Source organism: Apodemus sylvaticus, chromosome 16 (assembly GCF_947179515.1).
Source record: "Apodemus sylvaticus chromosome 16, mApoSyl1.1, whole genome shotgun sequence".
Lineage (NCBI taxonomy): Eukaryota > Metazoa > Chordata > Mammalia > Rodentia > Muridae > Apodemus > Apodemus sylvaticus.
The window spans coordinates 47,938,579-47,963,453 of NC_067487.1; the positions used below are offsets into that span (position 1 = coordinate 47,938,579).

The 24,875-nt window shown below is 43.3% G+C and overlaps 1 protein-coding gene across 1 annotated transcript in view; it reads left to right on the forward strand.

Annotated features, from left to right (window-relative positions):
* The window catches only part of Il31ra (interleukin 31 receptor A), a 53,808-nt gene that overhangs the window by 22,966 nt on the left and 5,967 nt on the right, over nt 1–24,875 (forward strand). The window contains exons 5-14 of the mRNA XM_052159938.1: nt 154–296; nt 1,323–1,476; nt 3,664–3,743; nt 6,972–7,188; nt 14,711–14,896; nt 16,307–16,408; nt 17,720–17,866; nt 19,256–19,396; nt 22,155–22,248; nt 23,876–23,957. Coding sequence (XP_052015898.1) covers nt 154–296; nt 1,323–1,476; nt 3,664–3,743; nt 6,972–7,188; nt 14,711–14,896; nt 16,307–16,408; nt 17,720–17,866; nt 19,256–19,396; nt 22,155–22,248; nt 23,876–23,957 — 1,346 coding nt within the window. The remainder of the gene's footprint in view (nt 1–153; nt 297–1,322; nt 1,477–3,663; nt 3,744–6,971; nt 7,189–14,710; nt 14,897–16,306; nt 16,409–17,719; nt 17,867–19,255; nt 19,397–22,154; nt 22,249–23,875; nt 23,958–24,875) is intronic.

The following is a 24,875-nucleotide window of genomic DNA, read 5'->3' on the forward strand; positions in this document are numbered from 1 at the left end:
ACTGCCTTGCTAATGCATCTGTGTACAGTGGACCACAGAATATGGACTGTCTTTGGCTTTCTAGGCTTACTGTGCACTCAACTCTGGGTAGACACTATTAGTATCTTCTCATCTGTCTGTAAATATGAAGATTGTCTGGTTTTTGTTTTTCAGTGAAAACCAAACCACCTATAATTTTAAGTGTGAATCCAATTTTGAATAAAATGTTCCAGATACAATGGAAACCCTATGAAAAGATTTATGTGTTTCCTTTAACGTGCATGCTTCGGTTCAGGACTGTCAACAGTAGCCACTGGGTAAGTTATCCCAGTGTGTTATTTCCACAGAGACACGAGGAAGGACCTTATTGACAACTTTTGTTCATACAGAATTGTATTTTTCACTTTTACATGGAAAATAGACAAAATATTAATGGTCACTATTCTATTTCCCCATTTTCCATTTGCACTTTTTAACTTGGGAATATATTCTACCATATACATTTTGTATTCTGAACACAATGACAGTCTTAAAGACTGGAAATTTGGTTTCGTATTATACCCTGTTTTGTATATTGTAGTATCAGCCACCAGAAACTATTATTTGGCCACTTTAAACATTTTTAAATCTTTTATGAAATATATAGCGTATTTTAAATGAACAAAATATACATTGCATCTAGTAAACTGTTACTAGGTCAGCATTCATGTAAGAACCCGCCCAAATCAGGAACAGAACATCCACTAGTCTATCAGAGCTTTCTCTTTTCCTGTTCCTGATCACTGCCTGCACTTAAAGCATGATTAACAACCTCTTTGAGTGTTACATATCAGATATCCTCCTTATCAGATATTTACATTTTTGTTTATAATAGTAGCAAAACTGCAGTTATGAAGTACCATATAATAATTTTATGGTTGGGGATTACCACAAATGAGGAACTTAAAGGGTCACAGTGTTAGGAAGGTTGAAAACCACTGTTTTAAGGTTAGCTACTTCTTCATGACAGTCATCTCTCTGCTTTTCATGCTTGTTTGTTTTGCTTTATTTTGCTGGATTTCTGGGTGTAGGAATCACCTTGAAGTTTTAAGCCAAAGACTGGGTAACCCCTAAGTCTTTGGGCTCTGCGTTGTATCTCTCAGAGTAGTGGACACTAAGTCTCTGTCACACAAACTTCCAACTAACAAATGGAGAGGAGGAGGAGGATGGTAATTCAGGGTGTGAGTCACACACCCTGAGTGGGTGTGACTTGTCTCAGCAAGAAAACAGTGCAGCTGAAGCTAGAAGCAGAAAAGTAGTGCATGCCGTCTCCATTCCTGCTTACAGTCCATTCTGTCTTACAGACAAAAGTCAGTTTCGAGAATTGTGGACGGGTCTACAACCTCACGGGGCTTCAGGCTTTCACAGAATATGTCCTGGCTCTAAGATTCAGGTTCAAGGACTCAAAATACTGGAGCAAGTGGAGCAAAGAAGAAACCAGAATGACTATGGAGGAAGGCAAGTTCTTCCCTTCTATTCTTCTCTGCTTACTCTGGTGCAGGGCTTCCTGGGTCTAGCCTTAGTGGGTTTTGACACATGGGATTAGGATTCGTGAATTCTCGGGAAACCAGGTTGCAAAGTATATGGAGGACCCCTCTCCATGAAACATTGGTATCTAGGAATAAGCTATTCTTTTCAGGTACCTAAGTTGCCATAGCAGTCTTGAGTACCCAGAGATATAGGATCTCATCTCTTATCCTCATAGGAGATTCTTAGACTCTAGATGAAATGGCATCATATCCTTGGAAGGTATTCTATGATAAGTTGAAGCTATACATCTTAAATCTTAAGCATGGATCTTAAGTATATTAGAGATAATACAAGAAAATGGGTCCTATTTTTAATGACAGCAAAGGAAAGAAAGAAATGGGTTGCACAAAGCCAATCCCATAGCTGGTCTCCAGAATCAACTTCCATACTTGTGGTCCAGGAATTTATTTCTTCCTGTTCCTGATTGTGTTTCCAGGAGACCAACTTAGAAGTAAGTATTGAATATTTGTCACATTCAAACTTTTGGTTAGATTCAGGAACCTGTCTGATACCTTCCAAATTTGATTTCCCTTGGAGGTGTTCCAACTTAGTCTGTAACTTTCTCTTCATGGATGTAGCTTCACGTATCAATTAGAGAATTGGGTATCGTTCTCATATGAGATTCTTACATGCCATGGTCTGGTAATGTGGGGAAGAGACTACAGAAAATCCAAAATCACATGCTAAAGTGTTAGGACCAGACCAAACACAAGATGATGGCAATATAAATGAAATAAAAATTTTGATTAAAATTGTATGTATTGAGCATGCATTCTACAGACTCCCTCTCTAACAGCTTAAGCAATATGAATATCTACAGGTATAAAACTGTACATAAAGTAAACAATAAGAGATGGCCAAATGGCACTGGGATAATCAGTGTGGTGACTGAGTCTAGCTCTCTCTGTAAAAACACCGGAATGAACATCCTTACCCAAACTGTCCTCTTCCTCAGTGACACCTTGCACCAGGCAGTTTAGTGATTAAGTAATGCCCAGTGTGGTTGTAGCCTGTCCAGATCTTGCTGTGGCTATCATTTTTCTCTCATGGCACTAGCACGGTTCCGTCTCCAGCTGGGCCAGCTTCTCAGTTCAGGATGTCCTCATGTCACTGTCCTCAACATTCTTTGCTGTCAGCACTGTAAGTTATTATCTCTTCTAGTTCAGCTAGCTGCCATCCGCTGAGAAAAGCACATCAGCTCTTAACACATCACCCCGAGAACTCTGGCTCGGAGTGGGGCATTCCTTCTGCTCTTGTTTTGTCTTCATTCTTTTTTTGGGATCTGAGAAGGGGGCAGTGGATGGATGACTCAAACCCCTGAAAATCCTAAGTTCTTGTTTTCCAGTGCACAAACCAACTTTTTCCTATTTCATAATGGAATGCTAGCTATCTAGATCACACAATCTCAAACCTTATAATTATTTGAAAAGTTCTAAGCCAAATTAAAGTTATCATTTTTTCTTTAAACCTATTGATGATTATAACTAGCTACCTATATTTAAGTATTTAAATATCTATTCATCTGATACAGATGTACTTAGATTTAAATCCTGGCTGTATTACTTAAACGCTGTATAAGTGGATAATATACATACTTTCTCTCTGAGGATAGTAATGTCAAATACCCACTGTGATAGGACTGTAGGGATTAAATGAGCTCATTCAGGTAAAATACTTAATGCAGTGGTACTTGCTAGAAGTTAGCTGTTGCCACTGTTGTTCATCAGTGTCTACTAGTGCATGTCTGATTGCAGATGGAAGGGATATTGTACTAATGCACACAGGTGTCAAATCTCAGAGAGCATAGGATGGTGCAAATCCATCCAACTTTAGGTGACCAGGTGTATTCCAGTGGAGTATATTCTATCCATCCCCGCCACTTATATTATTATTATCGTACCAGTACACTTTTATTTTGAAATATGGTCGATTCCATTCCTTCAATCACAAAATGAAGATCTTGTTGAGCATTTCAAGGTTCACTCTCTCCTCTCTGCCTTATTGGTTCCCTTAAGCATCTCCTTTCCAAGGACAGGGTATCCAGGAGCTCGGTGCATATCCATGTACTGCTGCAACCCCCTTCTGTCAGTCATGAGCTTCCTCTTGTCTTTTCAGTTCCACATGTCCTGGACCTGTGGAGAATTCTGGAACCAGCAGATGTGAATGGAGACAGGAAAGTGCTATTGCTATGGAAGGTGATCTCCTTCATCTTACTTAACCCTACCCCCTGGTTAAAAACCTTTGGTCAATGCCACTCAAGACACTGTGATCCTTGATGTTTTATCTCCTAACTTTCCCTTTCTATAGGGCTTTGTGTTGCCTCAAAGCTCCCAGTTGTTGTGTAGGTCAGAAACTCCCCCATAGATTACCCTGTAGATACCTGGACACATTACACACTGGCTGCTTTCTTTGATCTGACTTATTAATATTTGGGGCAGTAACAAGTACAACTACAGGATGCTGTGTGGCCTTCCAGAGGAAGCTGCCTCTGACTTCCATCCCCTAGAATCCAGTGTGAATCTCTGCAGCTTCATTCTTATACCTACAAGAAACCCTTATTCCCTACAAGGGAAGCCATCAGCATCCCTGCGGGGGCGGGGGGGGGGGGCAGCGGGGGAAGTCTGTCAGGTCATTTGCCATTAATAACACATTTGATATGTGTGTTCCTTTAAGTAGTAGGATAGTGTGGTGTACAAAGGCAGGAGAGGTGGTCACATGGCCCTTTCCAGGGTGAAATTATGGGCCTGAGGGAAAAGAGAAGATGGTAGGTGATACAGGGAAGGGGAGAGGGAAGAACAGAGAGAGAGAGAGAGAGAGAGAGAGAGAGGGAGAGGGAGAGGGAGAGGGAGAGAGAGAGAGAGAGAGAGAGAGAGAGAGAGAGAGAGAGAGAACAGAAATGGAGAGCAAAGAGGTAAAAAAGAGAGAAGAGAGGAGAGGAGAAGAGAGAAGAGGTGGAGAATAGAGGAGAGGAGAAGAGAGAAGAGGTAGAGAGGAGGGGAGGAGAGGGCAGGGGTGGAGAGGGGAGGGGTGGAGGGGAGGGGTGGAGAGGGGAGGGGAGGAGAAGGGTGGAGAGGAGAGGAGGAAAAAGGAGGGGAGGGCAGGGGAGGGGAGGGGAGGGAAGGGAAGGGAAGGAAAGGAAAAAGGAAAGGAAAGGAAAGGAAAAAGGAAAGGAAAGGAAAGGAAAGGAAAGGAAAAAGGAAAGGAAAGAGGGCAATTAGAGGAAAGTTAGAGGAAACAGAAAAGAAAATGGTAAGTTGAAAGGGAACAAGAAAAGAGGAAGAGGAAGAAGGAGGAAGAGGAGGGAGGAAAGAAAGAAAGAAAGAAAGAAAGAAAGAAAGAAAGAAAGAAAGAAAGAAAGAAAGAAAGAAAGAAAGAAAGAAAGAAAGAAAGAAAGAAAGAAAGAAAGAAAGAAAGAAAGAAAGAAAGGAAAGGAAGGAAGAGCTGTTGGGGCTCCAGAGCTATCAAGAAATAATCTATTTGCTCAAGTTTGGTAACTTAAGTCCTTTTGAGTGGAGACATCACCCTGGCTTGCTAAGTGACCTTCCCCAAATGGATCATCTCAGAGTTGACTTTGTTTTGTCTGTCTCCTTGGGTCACCGAGGCATGGACACAGGAAAGCATAGGCAGGGACATTGAGAATATTAATCTTAGGCATGGTGTAACGTGGAAAGGGACGGCTCTGTAGATGTGTTTTAGGAGGAAAATAAACAATGATGCTTACCCCGTGTGGTCTTAGCATGATGCCTACTCTTGCACCGTCTTGCTTTGCTGTGGGAGGAGTCTACCCTGTCAGCTTGAGAAGTGACCAGACTTCCCTACCTGCCTCTGCCTCTGTGCCTCAGGAGATGATGGTTTTCTGCTTGTTTTATTTTGCTTTTTGTTTTGTTTTGTTTTGTTTTGTTTTTTGTTTTTGTTTTTTTTGTTTTTTTGTTTGGTTTTTTTTTTTTTTTTTTTTTTTTTTTTTTTTTTTTTTGAGACAGGGTTTCTCTGTATACCCTGACTGTCCTGGAACTCACCCTATAGATCAGACTGGCCTCGAACTCAGAGATCATCTGCCTCCGCCTCCAGAGTGCTGGGAATAAAGGCATGCACCACCGCCCTTCTAGGTTTCCTAAGAATTCATGTTATTTAGCAAAGTCTGCACTAAAAGACTCTAAAGTTTGATAATGGTAAAATATGTGAGATTTTTGTGACTGACTCGAGAACTGCTGACTTGCACACATTTAAGTACGGAATTTGTTAGGTTCCATGATAGAGTGCTTGTCTAGCATTGGTAAGACTGTGGGCACTATTTCCAACATTGATAACAAATAAATAATAACATCCAGCAATTTTTAAAAAAATATGAACTCTATGTCAGCAAAAGACAAAAGGGGAGAGATAAGGAATTGTTGTGAGGACCTCTAGACTAGACATTTGACAGGTTCTAGCTGGTCTTTCATTCCTCTGGCCAGTGAAAGGGAAATTCCTGGACTAGGATGGTGCTGGGTCAAAGTGAATGAACGCTCTCTCTGACCACACACCCACTCATTCTGTTCCATGTATGTTTGTAATGAGTAATAAATAGCGAAAAACTGGGAGTTCCCATAATTCCCAAGAAATACTCAGCATGCTAACTCCTAGACAAAACATCTGGTCAGTGAGGCTAAGGTCAAGACTAGAAATAAGAATCTGGGTCAGGGCTTCTGAGGTTTCACTTGGACTTCCTGCTAAGAGGACTGGCAGGGAAGCCCTGAGTATTTTCATCCTTTTAGCTGGATTACCTAACTGGACATCTTGCCCAGGACACAGCAATCTCCCATTAGAGGGAAAATATGGGACTAAAAGATAAAGGCACAGCCACCCACCAACCTTTGATGACTTCTTGAACTTGGTTTTGGCCCAGAATGAAATGCCTCTACTCTAGATTTTACAGCCCTGCCCACATGTGATAAAGGAAAGACAGATGAAGTTAGAGGTGGCTTGCTCATACCAGCGTGGCCCCATTACCTGGACTTGTATTTTTTTAATATAGATTTATTTATTATTATATGTGTAAGTACATTGTGGCTGTCTTCAGACACCAGAAAAGGGCATCAGATCTCATCATGGATGGTTGTGAGTCACCATGTGGTTATTGGGATTTGAACTTAGGACCTCTGGAAGAGCAGTGAGTGTTCTTAACCACTGAGCCATGTCTCCAGCCCCTACCCCCCTTTTTTGGACTTGTATTAAGAACTGATATCAAGCTACCATTTGGTATAGATAATCTCTTCTGGCACTTGAAGAGTTAACATCACCCACCAGCAAACATTTGTGTTGGAAAGATAATAACCTGCTTGTAACTTAGTGTCTGGTGACTAACATGACATCTCTCCATTTATCAGTGTCCCTGTGACTTCCTCTTTCTGGTATCGGCAATGACTTGTTTTCTTTGGATACAGAAGGCAAGGGGAGCCCCAGTCTTGGAGAAAACATTTGGCTACAACATACAGTACTTTGCAGAAAACAGCACCAACCTCACAGAGATAAACAACATCACTACCCAGCAGTATGAACTGCTTCTGATGAACCAGACACACCGCGTGTCCGTGACTTCATTTAATTCTCTCGGCAAGTCCCAAGAGGCGGTCCTGAGGATCCCAGATGTCCAGGAGGAGAGTGGGTACCTCTTTCTCAATGCGTGCTCAGAGTTAAAGACCAGTCAGTCACACAGCTCAGTCACACACTCAGTCACACATTCAGTCACACACTCAGTCACACACTCAGTCACACACTCGATTACACAGTCACACATTCGGCCACACACTCAGTCACACAGCTCAGTCACACAGCTCAGTCACACACTCGATTACACAGTCACACATTCAGTCACACACTCAGTCACACACTCGATTACACAGTCACACATTCGGCCACACACTCAGTCACACAGCTCAGTCACACAGCTCAGTCACACACTCGATTACACAGTCACACATTCAGTCACACACTCAGTCACACAGCTTGGTCACTCACTCAGTTACACACTCGGTTACACACTCAGTCACACAGCTCAGTCACACACTCGGTTACACAGCTCAGTAACACACTCAGTCACACACTCAGTTACACAGCTCAGTCACACACTCAGTCACACACTCAGTCACACACTCAGTTACACAGCTCAGTCACACACTCAGTCACACACTCAGTCACACAGTCACACATTCAGCCACACACTCAGTCACACACTCGGTCACACACTCAGTCACACACTCAGTCACACAGTCACACATTCAGCCACATACTCAGTCACACACTCAGTCACACAGCTTGGTCACTCACTCAGTTACACACTCGGTTACACACTCGGTCACACACTCAGTCACACACTCGGTCACACAGTCACACATTCAGCCACACACTCAGTCACACACTCAGTCACACAGCTCCATCAAAGCCTCAAAGCTCTGTCTGTTGCTTCTGTTGGTTCTGGTCTGAATTGGTTGAATGCTGGATTGAGCCACAAAAAAAAGGCATATTCAAAAATGTTATCAAAATTGTGTCCTCTCCCAAACTCTGTCCTTCCCAGATGTCCCTGTATAGTCACAGCTATGGTTTAGTGTTCCTTGTCCTGTTTTCTGTCTTTCCTCCTTCTGTCTGACTGACAAGCTAGGAAGACTCCTTGTGAGTATATAGACCTGGAAATAAATTGTTAAGTTTTCTTTTTAGAATAGATCCTCTCTGCAGCTGCCCTCTAATTTACAGCAAGTTCTGCTTCAGTGACAGGGTGACATCAGCCACCATGCCGGGCATCTACTGAGTCCACGCATTGGATATTACTGAACCCAGGCATAGTGGTAAAGACTTATCATCTGTTCCAGAATAAAAAGTCTTCTTAGATTGTGTGTGAGTGCTGTATCATGTGTGTGTGTGTGTGTGTGTGTGTGCTATATCATTTGTATATGTGTGTGAGTGCTGTGTCTGGCATGTGAGTTGTGTATGTGTGTGTGCTATATCATGTATGTGTGCTGTGTTATGTGTATGTACTATGAGATATATGATTATGAGTGCTGTCTTGTGTGTATGTGTATATGAATGCTGTGTTGTGTGTGCTGTGTTGTGTGTGTGTGCTATGTTGTATATATATATGTATGAGTGTGAGTGCTATGTCATATATATCTTGTGTGTACATGTGCTATGTATTGTTTGTGTGTGCATACGATGTTGTGTGTATATGTATGTGTATGAATGCTGTGCCGTGTGTGTGTGTGTGTGTGTGTGTGTGTGTGTACCACTGTGAAGCCCAGAGCTTGATACTGGATGTTTCCTCTATTGCTCTCCACCTTATTTTTTAGGCTAGGGTCTCCCACTGAATACACACCTCGCCGATTGACTAAACTGCCTGGCAAGAGGCGCTCCTGTCTCCCTGCTGGTGCTGTGATTGCAGGCATGTGTTGCTGTGCCTGGAGTTTTGTGTGGTTGCTAGGATCCGAACCCTACTGCTCACGCTTGGGCAGCAAGCACTTTAACCGCTGAGCTTTGTCCTCAGCCTCTTCACCTCTGGATTTGTGTTTAAAACTTATAAGCAATAACTGGGACTCTGCTGTTTGTACAGAGCATCTCGTCTTCATTCTCTCCCTCTCTTCCACCTCTCTCTCTCTCTCTCTCTCTCTCTCTCTCTCTCTCTCCATCCTCCCTCCCTCCCTCCCTCCCTCTCCCTCTCCTTCCCTCCTCTCAACTTCTCTCCTCAAGAGGATACATACCCCATGAAGGTGGTACTTTTTACAAAGCAATACTTCTGAGGCTAGAGAGAAGGCTTAGTGGTTAAGAGCGCTAATTGTTCTTCCCAAGGTCCTGAGTTCAAATCCCAGCAACCACATGGTGGCTCACAACCATCTGTAATGAGGTCTGACGCCCTCTTCTGGAGATACAGCTACAGTGTACTCAGACATAATAAATAAGAGTACACATGGAGAGGCCAATGGCTCCAGCCACATGGGTAGCAGAGGCTGGCCTGGTCCGACATCAGTGAGAGGAGAAGCCCTTGGACCCATGAAGGCTCATTGCCCCAGAGTAGGGGAAAGCCAGGAGAGGGAAGGGGGATGGGGGTGAGCAGAGAGGAAAGGGGATAGCATTTGAAATATATCTAATATCTAATCTAATATCTAAATCTAATATCTAAAGAAAATATCTAATAAAGTAAAAAACGTTTGATAATGAAAATATAGTACACATACAAAATGGTATTTCATACATCTGTAGAGAAAAATTAAATGATGACATTTGCAGGAAAAAAATCTTTAAAAACATACTTCTATTAATTCTTAAGAATTCCATGCCATGCATTTTGAGCATATCATCTTCTCCTAGCTCCTCCCAGATCCCTCCTCTCCATCACCCAAATTAGAGTTTCCTCCTTCTTCTGCCCTCCCCTGATGAGTCTGGTTGTATTGCCCAAGGAAGCTTGATTGTGGGCCCAGAGGGCAGGCTTTTGTTTGTTTGCCGGGTTTTGTTTCTTTTTTAAAATTAAAAAATTATAATTTCTGAATGTCAAATACCATAGGAGCTGGCACAGACATCAAGGAGCTGTTCTCTCTGACTGAACCTCTGTCTGCTTAGCCCGGCCCAGTTCGGGCATCTGCACAACAGCTCTACACTTTGCTGTCTGTCCTTCTCCCCTTCTCCTCCCTTAAACCTAACTGACTTCTCTGCTTTTATTTTAGAATTCTGAGAGGCTCATGATTTTCTGTTTTGAGTCAATGTCCTTAACATCCTAGTTCTTGGGTCTAAGAGTCTAGTGACATTAAAACAAATGATATGTGATTGGAATTGATAGTCTTTGTTAAATAGAGATACTGTCAAAAGTAATTAATCACAGTTCCCACTATTGCCCTATAATGAGAAGCAAGAGAGAACAGAGGGTGGAAGTGTGGTCCTTGGAGTCCAGCAGCCCTGAGTTCAAATCTTTGCTCTCCTACAAGATACCACTCCCATTGGGCAAACTAGTTAACCTCTTTAAGATGCTTGTAAACTGGAACTCTTACTTAATGCATCTATCTCACAAAACTATTGTGTGGAATAAGTGAGATTATCTGTGGAAGTGTTTTTGTCTGGTGCTGATTACTGTTCCTTTTGTTTGTTTTGAGACAGGGTCTCGTGTAACTGGGCTATCCTCAAACTCATGATGAAGCAAAAGATGACTTTGAGTTTCTGATCCTCATGTCTCTTTCCCAAGTGTACGAGCATACCAGGTTTATGCTGTGCTAAGGATTGAACCCAGGGCTCCACTGTGCTAGGCAAGCACTCCACTGATTGAGTTACACCCCTAGCCCTATTGTCATTGTTCTCTGTGTGTTTCCCTGTCTCTCTGTGCCCCTCTCTCATGCTGGGGATTAAACCGAGGACCCTATGCATATTATACAGGCAAGCTCTCTACCGCTTAGATACTAGGTTACGGAAGCTCACTATCATTCGTAATAAAGTTCCGATATTTCTACTAGGTATGGATTGTCAATTTAAAAATATTCTAAAATATGCTTTAACTAAAATTGTGCTAAATTCACTTAGGATTTTTTAGATTTGGTATTGAAACTATTACCTATAATGGTCCTAGAGAAGGTATGGGCCAAATCGAGCCCAATGCATTCTTGTTTTGCAAATGAACTTTTTAACTATTACCCCGTTCATGTTTTCATGTGCTCTGTGGCTTCTTTGCACAACAGTTGTGTAATGAGTAACTGTGATAGAGACCATGTAGCCTCTGAACACTAAAATGCTTAGTCTAGCTCTTTAGAGAGGAGGCTTGCAGAAGGTTGTCTTAGAAGAGCTTAGGTCATCCCTTTTTCAGTATCAGTGATCACTGATGACAGCAGATATTTGATATGGTACATATATGTGTCAAAAGGTATTATCTGAGCATGTTAATGAAGACACAGGAGAACATAATGTCCATTACACCTCTGGCTGCTCGTTCAGGGCTTATCATAATTTATCACAGAAAAGTGACATTCTACAGAGCTTTGTTTAATGAAGTAAAACCAGGTAGGAAAATAATGGTGGTGCTTGACTCTCATTGGGATCACTATGATCAATCACCATGTGTCATGCATTAGGCTATGTCAGGCATTATGACAAGACAGCACGACTTATCTCAGCCTCAAAATGCCCCCACGAGGCAAATTCTGTTAGGTGTGACTTCTGCATGCTGAAAAGACCCAGGAAAGTTTTGTGATTTGTACAAGATTTTTCCAGTGCAATCCCAGCCCACATCTGCATTAACTAAACTGGGGTGATGTATTTATCTTAGAATTAGTGTTCATAGTATGTAGCTAAGCTTTTGACTACTTTATTGGGTTCTTATAGCTACCCTTACTATACCCTAATCCTTTCCAACCCCTAACCCTAGATCAGAGAGAAAGAAGGTTAGAGGGGAAAGGGGGCATAGACCTCTTAGACTACTTCCTGCTGCTTAGGGGTATCAAGTTCCCTGGGGCAAGTCCAATCTTTGCCATCAGAATATCTTCAACCACCAGCCAGCAATCCAGCAAGAGCTGAATCAGCAGCAGGAACCAGCAGCAACTGTCACCGGCCCCCTCTGGGCTCTTGAATTTATGACCTCTTGAGTCCCCAGAATTCTAAACATAAACTATCTGTAGCTGGAAAAAAAATCACGCCTCTCCTAGAGCATGAGACAAATCACAGTGGCATGGATATTCTAAAGCTGTCCCATGGGATTACAACAAAGACATATTCGCATAACATAACAGACTGGGTTTTTTAAAGAAACCAAAATTCTCACCACAGTACTGTGACTTGGAATTCTGGTGACAGATCCTGACAAGCCAAGATGGTTATCTGCCTCTGTGGGTGTCATCTTTAAAGTAAAGGATCGGCAGAGATAACCCTCCAGGGTCTCTACTCTTTAACTTCTTGAAATTTATGTGTCTTCAGTCACAGGCAGGATTGGTCTGGTACAGGCTGTGGAAAGGCAAGGCCACTTGTGAAGTGAGTTGGCCTGAGGGGCAGTGGGGACAGCCCACTGCCATTTCTCCCATCAGGGAGAGAGTTGGGTCTCAGTCTGAACTGGCCCTGAGAACGTTGGGCCAGATCTAGGGTGGCCGTCTTCATGACTGTCACAAGGTATCGCTGATATTCACAGTCAGACCTTTTCCCTGCCTCCATGGCTGGTCATGTTTTCCTCTTACTCTCGAGAGTCTTTCAAGAGCAAGCGCCCAAGGTGTTCTTGATGAAGAATGGTGATTAGTCTTTATTCAGTAGGATGATTTAGAAATTTTTCTCTTGGCACTTAATGAGGCCAAGCGTTCCCTCTTGCATGGCTGATTCATAGTTCTGGACTCCTTACCGACCTCCACATGATCTTCTTCCCAGCCCCTGCAGCAGACCTGGCACATTACACCTGGCTCTCCCACTCTTGGGGCTCCAGGATTGGTGAGCTGGAGGACTATGAGGTCTGGAGGTGTGCTCACTCATCTTCAGGGCAGGAGTCCTTGCCAGCTCACTTGGTAAGAGAGTGCCTCCAGGGAACCAGAGGAGGAAGTGGAGGACAGGCCAGAGGCTAATTAAGCAAAGGTACTATCTTACTGTCCTAAGGCTACTGCTGTGAGCCACCACCAAGTGGGTGGTTTCAAACAACAGAAACACACTGTCCTGAGGTTCTGGGGGGTTAGAGGTATGGCAAAGCAAGTTGTGGACTGGACCATGCTCCCCTGAGTCTCTAGAGGAGGATCCCTTTCAACCTTTTCATATTTCTTGTGGCCCTAGACCCTGGCTTAGGGAAGCTCCAATATCTCCAATTTCTTCCTCTCTACCTCTCCATCTTTACTTGCTTGCTTCATTTCTTTCTTTTTCTTTTGTGTGTGGTTTCTGTGCATATTAATTTGTACACATGTATGGAGGCCAGAGGCCGACATCAGTTTTCTTCTTCAATTGTTCTCCACTTCATTTTTTTAAGTTAGGTGTGTGTGTGTATGTGTGTATACGTACATGCTTGTGTACATGTATGTGTTGCGTGTGTGTGCACATGCTTGTATGCATATATGTGTTGTGTGCATGTGTGTGTGTGTGTGTGTCTGTGTGTGTGGATGTTCTATGTCACCCAGCTGTATTAGAATTTCCAAATGCTGAGGTTAAAGGCATGCACCACCACACCCTTCTAGATTTATTTTTCTTATTTTTAATTATGTGTATATGTGTGTGGGTATGTGCATGTGAGGCCAGAGGAATTAGATTCCCCTGGAGCTTAAGTTACAGGCACCTGTGAGCATCTAGTGTGGGTGCTGGGAACCCAACTCCAGTCTTCTGCAAGAAGTGTGTTCTCTTTACTCTTTTCTCTTTACTGAGCCATCTCAGCGATAAGGAGACAGGTTCAAGGATCCTCCTGTCTCTGCCTCTCAAGTCCCCTAAACTAAGCATTTTATGTGGATTTTGAGCATCACAATTCAGTTCCTTGTGCTTGTATCTTTAGCACCTTACTGACTGAGCCATCTTCCCAGCCTTGCTCTCCCCTAATTTCCCCCCTTTTTTTTCATAAGAACAGCAGTTACATTGGCCCACCATCCGCCCTACATCTACGGTGGTCTCATTTCCACGAAAGTCATTCTCTGTAGCACAGGGGTATCATTTTGGAGAATATTCATTGACACATAACAGCTGTGGGCAGGGCAAGCAGGGGAGGAGCAGCAGGAGCCTGAGGAAGAGGTGCCAATGCCCAAGCTCTGTGCTTCCTGCATTGCCCTGCCCTTGCCTCGCCTTCATCCTCTGCAACCCAGCGACTTTTGCAGGGTGGCGAATTACCTGACTGAGCTTCCAGGGTTAGCAGTGGTAATCTCAAGTGCAGAGCCGGTTTGAGAAAGGAGCCCATGAGCTGCAGCTTTTAGGCATGAGGATAGGTTTCCTCTCCTGCTTGGAGATTTTGACTCACAGAGGATACATAGGCTACAAGTCCCTCCAGATCCTAGCTCATGAGTGAGACCCATTTCTGGAATTCCATTAGCAGATTTAAAAGGCATTTAACCATCAGAGATATTCGATAAGGGAAGAGGACAGGGACAGGAGGGAATTTTTCAGAGCTACAATGGAGATCTTGAACTGTGACCCTTTGCAGTTTGGCAGTGACTGGATGCAGTGGGGCTGGTGCATTCGGGTGCATTTGTGAACCAGTCTCCTCTCCTCTCCTCAGCCTTCCAGTGCATCAAGGCCATGCAGGCCCGCATAGCTGAGCCCCTGCTGGTGGTGAGCTGGCAGAGCTCCATCCCCGAGGTGGACACTTGGATCGTGGAGTGGCTCCCAGAAACTGCAGAGTCCAAGTTCCCCGCTCTTTCCTGGGAATCTGTGTCTCAGGTCACCAACTGGACCATCGAGCAAGGTAGTTGGCTCGGCCCGCAGGCTCCCTTGGTGCAGGATTTGGTTTCATTTAGATCAGCTTTGAAGGCTGTGTGGACAGCACTGGAGATTAGTAACTGTCATGGCTCTCAGCATTTCCCAGGCAAAGCTGGCACAGAAAGCCTGTTCCCAGGCGGGAAGCAAACATAAACTTATCCACTCATGTTAATGGAGGTACAGGAAACAATAATGTTCACCAGCTATCCTGCCAGTGCTAATCATAATTTAACAGAAAAAAGGGAAGGCTTTTAAAAATAATGTTAATTGAATCTGATAATTTCATATGAAGATACAATGAATTTTGCTTATATCTAACTAACTCCTCCCAGATCTACTCCCCACTTCTCCCCAACCCCCCAACTTTCTGTCCCTCCCTTTATTTTTACATTTTTAAATAATCTACTGAGTAGAATTAGTGCTGCCCATATAGGCATAGGTGTAGGGCCACCCACTGATAGTGGTTAGCCTACTGGGGAGTGAAGGACACACCCTTGAAGAAAATGGACTCTCCTGCCCCGATCACCCATCAACTGCCTATTATAGTGCCTCAGCTCGAGGTGGGTCTCATTCTCATACACCCTCCCATTGCATACTGGAATGTTGACTGGGTTTATCTGTGCAGACAATCACGACTGCTGTAAATTCATGAATGTAGTGGTCCTGTCCAAAAGAAACATGGTCTTAACACCCACCAGAGGAGAGTCCCATTATCCTGGGTAACACCAGAGTTTGGGTCCCACTTGTCCTACTTCAGGAACTCCCTTCTATTCTAGTGACCTGCTTAAGAGCTGGCCCCCATCCTTAGTAAGTCCATTTCCCATATAAGACATAAGCTAAGTTTGCCTTTAAGTCTCATCATTTCTCCTGTTGCCCAGTACTTAATGGCATCTGTGTTAAGAAATGAATGAGCCCTGCGAGGTAGTATCTATAATCCCAGCCCTCTGGAAGACGCTGAAGCAAGTGGAGGATCTTGAGTTTAAGACTAGCCTGGGCTATATCATGAGATCTTGTATCCTAAAACAAAAGAAAACAAAACAAACACAAAGCCTTATGAAGGACCATGGACAGGTAGAGAACTAGAATTAAAGGTACTTGAGTATTTGCTGTTGTCAGAAGGGCGAAATTTTATTCAGTATGTCCCCAAGTCGCATGATAAAATCATTGATGGAGGAAGAATGCCCCTCGCTCCCCCCTCCTTCATGATGGAGCTGTAACTTCCTTAGATTTGTCTCAGTTTAATTCTGGGAGTTAGAACAGCTCAGAACAAGAGCAGGCACTGGAGAGAAACAGGACGTCTTCTGTAAGTCTTAGGCCACAGCTCGGTCCTCCATTTTTTCTACTCTGCCATTATGTGTACTTACACAGCTCTCTCTCCCCACTCTCTCTCCTCAAGATAAATTAAAACCTTTCACTTGCTATAATATATCAGTGTATCCAGTGTTGGGACACCAAGTCGGAGAGCCATACTCAATCCAAGCTTATGCCAAAGAAAAAGGTATGTGTGGGCCAACTTTGGGGGAAGGAAAGAGGCTCTTACAAGTTCAGATGCAGGGCTGTTTCAAGGCTCATTTCTACCACACCTTAACATTCATCTTCAACTGTGTGTGTCTGACACACTCGGGCCCAGGGTATAGAGTCACTAAATTTCAAAGGTGGATAGATATGAAGAATTCAACAAGTCCAGTCAATTCCCACTTTACAATGGGGAATCAAAGCTCACAGAGGTGAAACTCCTTGCAAAGGAGTCACAACAAAACAGCAACTGAGGCAGTCCCCAAAGTTAACATTAAGATCAATTCAGGAAGCATACCAAGGTCATCATACACACGTTAACAATGGTTCTCTAGGAGTGCGTACATGTGTGGGCGCGTGTTGGTCATGGGTGTTTTGGTGCATATGTATGAAGGCTAGAAGTCAGCCTTACTTGTCATTTCTCAGAAGCCATTCACCTTGATTATGATTTGAGATTTCTCCCTGGGTCCTGGGGCTTGCCCATTAGTCTAGCTGCCCATTGGCTGGCCAGAAATCCCCAGAGATCTCCTGTCTTCACCCCTTCAGTTCTGATCTTATAATAGACCTTGGCCAGCTTTTTACATGACTTTATGCATTCATAGCAAGAGCCTTCCCCGCTGGGCTATCTTGCATCCTCCCAGGTAACTTTTATGAGACAATAAACACACATTACTCAGACTTTATCCATTTAGAAATGATCATCTTCTAGATTCACCAATGAAAAGTGTCTCCTGCTGTATAAAGGTAGGCTGGAGAAGTTAGTCATCGACTGATCATAGCTACACTTTACAGACAGGAATGAAAGCTGGATGCTAATTGGAATTCATTTGGGACCTACACAAAAGTACATTTTCTTGGGGCTTTGAACTTCTTTATCATCTTATATAAGATACTTGACTTGGGGGAAAAAGAAATCTCTACAAATTTTTTTCCTCAGCCTCCCATTCAACCTCCGTATCCCAACCCCAGCATTGTGGTTTTTGTTGAGCAATGGTAGCAACTCGAGGGCAGCTGTTGATCTCTGGGGTATGATTCAGCCTTGGTATTTTGATTTTTGGGGGGGGATTTTTTTTCTTTTTTCTTTTTTTTTTTATTCGATATAATTTATTTACATTTCAAATGATTTCCCCTTTTCTAGCCCCCCACTCCCCGAAAGTCCCTTAAGTCCCCTTCTCTTTCCCTGTCCTCCCACCCACCCCTTCCCACTTCCCTGTTCTGGTTTTGCCGAATACTGTTTCACTGAGTCTCTCCAGAACCAGGTATTTTGATTTTTTAATCTCTCTGTGCTCTGAAGCTCCAGGAGAAGGTCCTGAGGCCGGGGTGGAGAACATTGGTCTGAAGACAGCCACTATCACATGGAAGGAGATTCCCAAGAGTAAAAGAAATGGATTTATCAGCAATTACACGGTATTTTACCAAGCTGAAGGTGGAAAAGAACTCTGTAAGTGTTCACATGGCCAAGCTGAGCCCCTCAGTCCACCCCTCCGCTGCCCCCAGATGATATGAATAGACCTGACACAGAGGTGGCTCCCGGGGCTGTGACCTGCGCACTTATCCCAATACTTAGCTTCTTTGTACCTCTCTAAAATTATAGCAGAGAGCACCACCTCATGAGTTGTAAAAGTATAAAAGCGTCCCGAGGAGGGCTGGGAGGAGTTGATGTGATCTCTCCTGACTCAGTCATAGAATGGGTGGGTCCCCTCAGACTTTTCCAACATCGTCTTGGGTGGGATCTGCCCATCTTAAAGAATGGATTCAGATGCAGGGACAGATCTTGTTTGATAGCACTTGTCTTAGGGCAGAGCTCTTTAAGCCTAAACTATACTGCCCATTGCTCGGAGCTTAATTTTTGAGTCCACACTATCCTCTGACATCCTAAGCTCTGGGCTATGCTTGGATTCCAGTTTAGGCTAAATTTGAGTTTGCTATATTATAGTATACATGATGTAAAACTTGGTACTAAATGTTTGAAGGTGTGTAGTTGAGTGGTCTCGACATTTACCTAACTGTGAGGTCACCAGCCCTCTCTTCTCCCCCTCCATGCGGAAGGTCCGTGTTCATCAGCTGTCCCCCAGCCCCTCCTCCCATAGGCTCTGGGGGGGGCTGCCAGGTTCTGTCTACAGATTACCGCTTCAGATTAGTTCACAGAGGTAACCGTGGCTGAGGAGGCAGCTGGGAGCCCAGGCATGGATCGAGTGTGCACAAGGTTTTGCGTTCATTGAAAAAAAAATAGGTTAATGTGACAGCGTGTGTTTTCCAAGGGGTATCTCATTTAGAAAACGTTTTTGCCCGTAGTCACTAATGATATCAAGCACCTTTTTATGTAGTTGTTGACCACTCGCATATTTCCTTCAGAGAAATGTCTTCTAACTTCTTCACCCATTTTAACATTAGATTGTCTTTGTAGTTTTGGGGTTATGAGTTCCTTGAATCATGAGTATAAGCTCCTTATCTAATATATAACTTACAAATATTTTCTTCAATTTTGTAGATAGTTGTTTCAGTCTTGATACTGTCTTTTGATGAACAGAAGCTTCTTAACTTTAATGAAGTTCACTTTAATATTTTTTAGGTAGTTGCTTGTGCTTTGGGTATCTTTTTTTTTTTTTTTTAATACCATTTACAATCCAAAGTTGTGGATTAGTTATTTGGGCTTTTGAAGAATTTTATACTTTTAGCTTGTATGTTTAGATCATTGATACATGTTGATGGACTTGTTTTAAGCTGAAGTTGAGCAGCTAGAATTATGCATCAGGGCACTCTGGCTCAATGCTAAAGCACATTTTCAGTTTGGCTTGCTGTACTGTTCAGCTTCTATTCTTCCTTTCAGCCAAGACTGTTAACTCCCATGCCCTTCAGTATGACCTGGAGTCTCTGACACGAAGGACCACTTACACTGTTTGGGTCATGGCCAGCACCAGAGTCGGAAGTACCAACGGCAAGAAAATAAACTTCAAGACAAAGTCAATCAGTGAGTCTCATTCTAGAGTTTCAGGCCTCATTCTGGAGTTTACTTTGGGTTGGAAAGCCATTTGTCAGAAGTCAGCAGAGGGCAGCAGAGCGTGACTTCTGCTCTCTCCAGCTGACTCGCCTCCCAGGAAGGGAAGTGAGGAGGAATTACTAAGGAGCTGGCAAAGCGAGGGCCGGGTTAGATGGACAGGTCATTTTGATCCTTCCTGATAGGCAGCCTCAGATAATCTCCAGATGAAGCAAACAGCATCCACCTCAGCCTCAGCCACGTCAAAGGCTGTTGCCTGAGCTCACGCTCACCCATTTCTAAATGTCAAGAGTTGAGCAATAGAACCTTGGAAGGAAAAAATTGGTTGATCAAAGGTCACTGACAAGAGACTTCATGTTGCCATCTGGGGTGGGGCCTTTGTTTCATTTTGTTTGTTTGCAAAAAGATGTGTGTATTCAACTTATCAGCTTTTACATTGAAAACATGAAAAGCAAGACAAATTTGTTAGATATAACAATAATGTGAAATATAATAGTTTCATGTGGTAGTTAAGGAGGATATAAAAGCTGAGGATGTGTAATAGGCAAAGGAAAAAGAAGAACCAGCCTGGTCTACAAAGTGAGTTCCAGGACAGCCAGGGCTACACAGAGAAACCCTGTCCCAATCAATCAATCAATCAATCAAACAAATTCAAGCAATACCGATAAGTTTTTAAATAACTACTATCTGCCAAAAATGTCTTCTTGTTGGATCCTAAAAGCCTCTTATTATCTATATTCCTGAAGAATAAAGTAGACAGTGGCTCTGAAAACCGTGAGCAGGACACAGGGCTTTACACAGGAAGCACGCTCTGTTCTGCAGCCTAACAATGCTGTCTTGATATTCTTTTTGATACTATTTCTAAAATAATTTTTTAAAATCATGTTACAGCTTTAGAACGCTGGGTACAAGTTGTGTCACCTCATGAAAATTCCTCTCAAGATCAAATTGAAGGAATGATTTTGTGTTGGAACCTAGAAGTTCTCTCCTTGGTCTGTAGATTAAAGACCACTCTACTTCCCTCCTAGATCCTCCACAACCCATTCTCCTTTTTATGAAAGACTATTTATTATTATTATTATTATTATTATTATTATTATTAATGTATGTATGCGTGTGAGTGAACTTATGTGCCTCACATCCCTGAATAGATTACAGCAGAGTCTCACACCACTTGCAACTAGAGTTGCAGGCAGTTGTGAGCAGCTGTGTGGGTGTGGAGAGCAGCCAGTGCTCTTAACCATCTCCCAGCCCTCTAGAACCCGCTCAGACACAGCAGCCACCATTTAAGGTTCTAGATTCCCTGAACTCACCAGCCACGGCTTCATATTTTAAACAAAATACAACCTACCTGCCTCTTACCTCATTTCCTAACACCTTCTGACTGTTTCCTTCTTCAAAGCTTTGCATCTCCCATTGCTTTTCTCCACAATCCAGGGCAGGCTCTAGATTAGGTCTAGCCAGGCATGGAGATGCACACCAGCCTCAGCACCCAGGAGGCTGAGGCAGGAAGGTCTAAGGTATAAGGCTAGATCAGCCTACATGGTGAGTTCAGGCCACACACTGAGACCCTATCTGGAAAATTAAATAAGTGATACATAAATAAATATAAGATTAAGAGGCTAACCTCCTTCCCACTTTGCCCTAATTACTCTATTTGATCTGAAGTACTCTTAAGGCTATTCTATTACACAGGACTCTAGGATAACAGAACTGATATGGTTTAAGTGATTGGTTCTCCAGCAGTGACATTTACCATGCTGCCAAAGTAGAGACCCTGGTCGCTGCTCAGTCTGAATCTTTAGAAATCTGAATCTTTAGAACAAGAGTAGAGGCTAACGATGCAGTCCCCATCTAAAGATGGAGGCCTGGAAGCTCTCTGAGAGTTGATAGAGGGAGTCTGTGTCTAAAGGCTCGCTTAGCTGAAGTCAGGAATCTGTGGGTGATGGCCACAGCAATCAATTTTCATGACCAGGACAAAAGGAACTTGGGTTCACTGACCCTCCTTCTCTTTTTTGACTTTTATCCCATCTGGTAGTATTGCCGACCTATCAGCTGGCACTGCCAGCCTATCAGATGGTATTGCCTACATTCAGGGTGGTTCCCCCCCTAAGTGTTCTCCCATGTCAGTCCTCTGGACTCACCCTCACAGACACACAAGAGCATGTATTTACCATTCTGTAGGTATCTCTTAGTCCAGGCAAATCAACAAATCAAAGATTACCTGTCAAAGTTTATCATGTGAGTTTTTCCACCTCAGGATATATGAACCATGTGAGTAAGGATCTGACTATTTTTTTTTTTTGCTTATTTGTTTGTTTTATTTCTCAGAATAATGGCTGGCTAATAGTTATGCTAGTAAGTATTGACTAAATAAAAAAAAAAAACTTGGAAGATGACGCTGGCAAACCCAACATCTATCAGTAATATGTAATAATATGTAATATTTGGAGATGTCAATAAAACCCATTATTCTATATAAGTAAAATATAATAACACAAAAGAAAATATATCAGTATCTATCATGTTATATAGCGAGAAGGCAGCTAGATAGGGAACCAAAATCCCAGTGGTTTCAATAGAAATAAATTAGATTTAAATAGGAAATTAATGAGAAATGTTGCTAAAGAAAAAAGAAAAAGAAAAGTTAAAGAAAAAGTTAATATTTGATTCTTGTCAAATAGTCAGGAACCTTTACTGACAACAGTATTTTGTTTTCTTTGTCACAAAGGTGTCTTTGAAATTGTCCTTCTAACATCTCTGGTTGGAGCAGGCCTTCTTCTACTTAGCATCAAAACAGTGACTTTTGGACTCAGAAAGCCAAAGTGAGTTCATAATTGACAGTGAATGTCTTAAAAATTGGCAACAGAAACTCAGGTTGCCATCATGGTACCTGGTGTGAGAGGAGACCCCGCCCCAGGGGAGGGCTGCTCATTCATTCATTTGGTCCATATGTATGGGAATGATTAAAGGCCATACCCTCAGACTCATGAGGAGTCCCACAAACAAGAAGACATATTTGTGCAGGTCTGTACATTGAGTCTAGATTCTTCTGAGGCCAAGGGAATGCTACCTGCCTTGTCTGTCACGTCTGTCTGCCAATGTCTGTCATGCAAGGCTAGAGCAGAAAAGAGACTGAGCCCGGGGTGTTAGCCAACTGGATGAGAGCACAGTTCTGTTCTTTGTGTATAGAGCTGGAGGGCTGACATTTGTCCTGCCTGCTTCTGCCAGTGTGGGGAAAGACATTTGTCTTCAGCATCCGTATTTCTCCCTGCAGTGAGCCTTAGGCTGCCTCCATGTCCCTCCTTGGTAGGGTGATCTACACTGGCCCTTCTGAGCCTTCTCTGCCCAGCAGCTGGGCCTCATTTGTGACTAAGCTAATGTCAACCTCAATCACAATCAATATACTGCAGCCAAGTCACAGCACACACTTTTGTGCATCATATTAAGTAACAACCTTCAATCTAGACACATGTCAGAACTGGATCCAGCCCCGAGTTTCTGACTCAGAGTTCTGGGATAAAGATTAGGAATGTGTGTTTTGATTAATGGGCGGTGCTGGTGCTAAAGTTGGAAACATCCTTTGGGAACGCTATGCAGAAGTGTGAGTAGTTAGTGCATCAACTGCTCCTGAGAATGCTTTTGTGACTGTAGTGCAGTTTCCAACATCAGGACCAGGGTGGAGATATGTGGGTGATAGAGAAAGGAGGGTGAGGATATGATTATGTGGGGAAGCATCTCCTTTTGGGTTGTCCCATAGGTAACTGCTTCCTACTTCCTGTCAGTCAAGAGTGTAAACGCTTACTCCTATTGGATAGAAATCTGGGCAGCTGCTTTTATTATTATGTCTTGATTATTTTCTATTTCTGTGATAAGACATCATTATCAAGGCAACTTGGAAAGTTTTTATTTGAGGTTTCCAGTTTCAGAGGGTCAGAGACCATCCATGACCATTACTGTAGGGAGCATGGCAGCAAAAAGGTTGGCTTGGCTCTGAAACAGTAGCTGAGAGCTCATACTTTGAAATACAACTACAAGACAGACAGAGATAACTGAGAATGGGTGGGCTTTTGAAACCTCCAGTGACACACCTCCTCCTGCAAGGCCGCACCTCCTAATCCTTCCCAAACAGTTCCACTAACCCCAGTGACACACCTCCTCCTGCAAGGCCGCACCTCCTAATCCTTCCCAAACAGTTCCACTAACCCCAGTGACACACCTCCTCCTGCAAGGCAGCACCTCCCAATCCTTCCCAAACAGTTCTACTAACTGGCGACTAAGAATTCAAACATGTGAGCCTGTGGTGGCCATTCTCATTCAAACCAACCAGACCCTTCTTGAGCAGGGAGTCATACGGTTGCCTTTAGTAAACTTGCCCTTTGGTCAGCCACACACTATGCATGGACCATGTCCTGAACTCACCTCCTCTCTTAAAATCTCATCTTTTAACAGCCGGTTGACTTGTCTGTGTTGTCCTGACATCCCCAACCCTGCTGAAAGTAGTTTAGCCACATGGATTGGAGATGATTTCAAGGTACACGTTACTGGGTTTTGTCCAGAAAATTGTGCAGACTGGCTGGGGGGGAGGAGGACCAGGTGAACGGGAATGGGAGAAACTTTGCCCATGGTTAACAGAAAAAGAGCTGAATGTTTGAAAGACCCAGGGAACAGCTGAATGGGAAGATGGAATCAGCCTTCCTACTGTGGCTTCCAGACTCGCACTCCAGACTGGAAGAAGGACCCTCAAGAGGTATTTCCCACCATAGAAATGATCCTATAAGGATACCATGGAAGAATTGTTTCACAGATTGGCTCTCTGATGGGGGCAAGAGAGCCTGACTACCACCTCTGAGGGCATTTAAAGAGCAACCAAGAGCAAATTAATCTGGGGGGCTTTTCAGAGACACAGCTGTACGGAGGGAGATGGCAAACCAAAGGCAGCTTTGAGTTGTGACAAGTGGCAGGTGTTACTGTTTAATTAGCAGTAGGGTTTCCTGGTGTGTGTGTGTGTGTGTGTGTGTGTGTGTGTGTGCGCGCGCGCGCGCGCGCACGCGTGTGTGTGTGTGTGTGTGTGTGTGTGTGTGTGTGTGTGTTTTCAAGTAGAAATCCTCTATTTCAGGATATTTTTAAATAGGAAACTTGAAATATATCTACCATGACTTCTCCCTTAAGTGGAAATCACCCCAGGCAAATGTAGCTCTGAGATCCTCAGTATTAAAAGTCCTTTCCCTGGTTGGCCTCAATGCAAGAATTTAAAACATTAGTCTTTTTCTTCAATTTAGAATTTAAAAAAAAAAAATAATACATGGCCATTTTGTAATAATGAGCTCTGGCTTTGCTCCCTCCTTGTCTTCGCTTCTGTTATATTGGCCTTTTTGCTCTCCTATTTATTAAGTTGAGGAGAAATGCTTTGCATAGTCTTTGGGACAGCCCTCTGTAGCATGTACTGTTT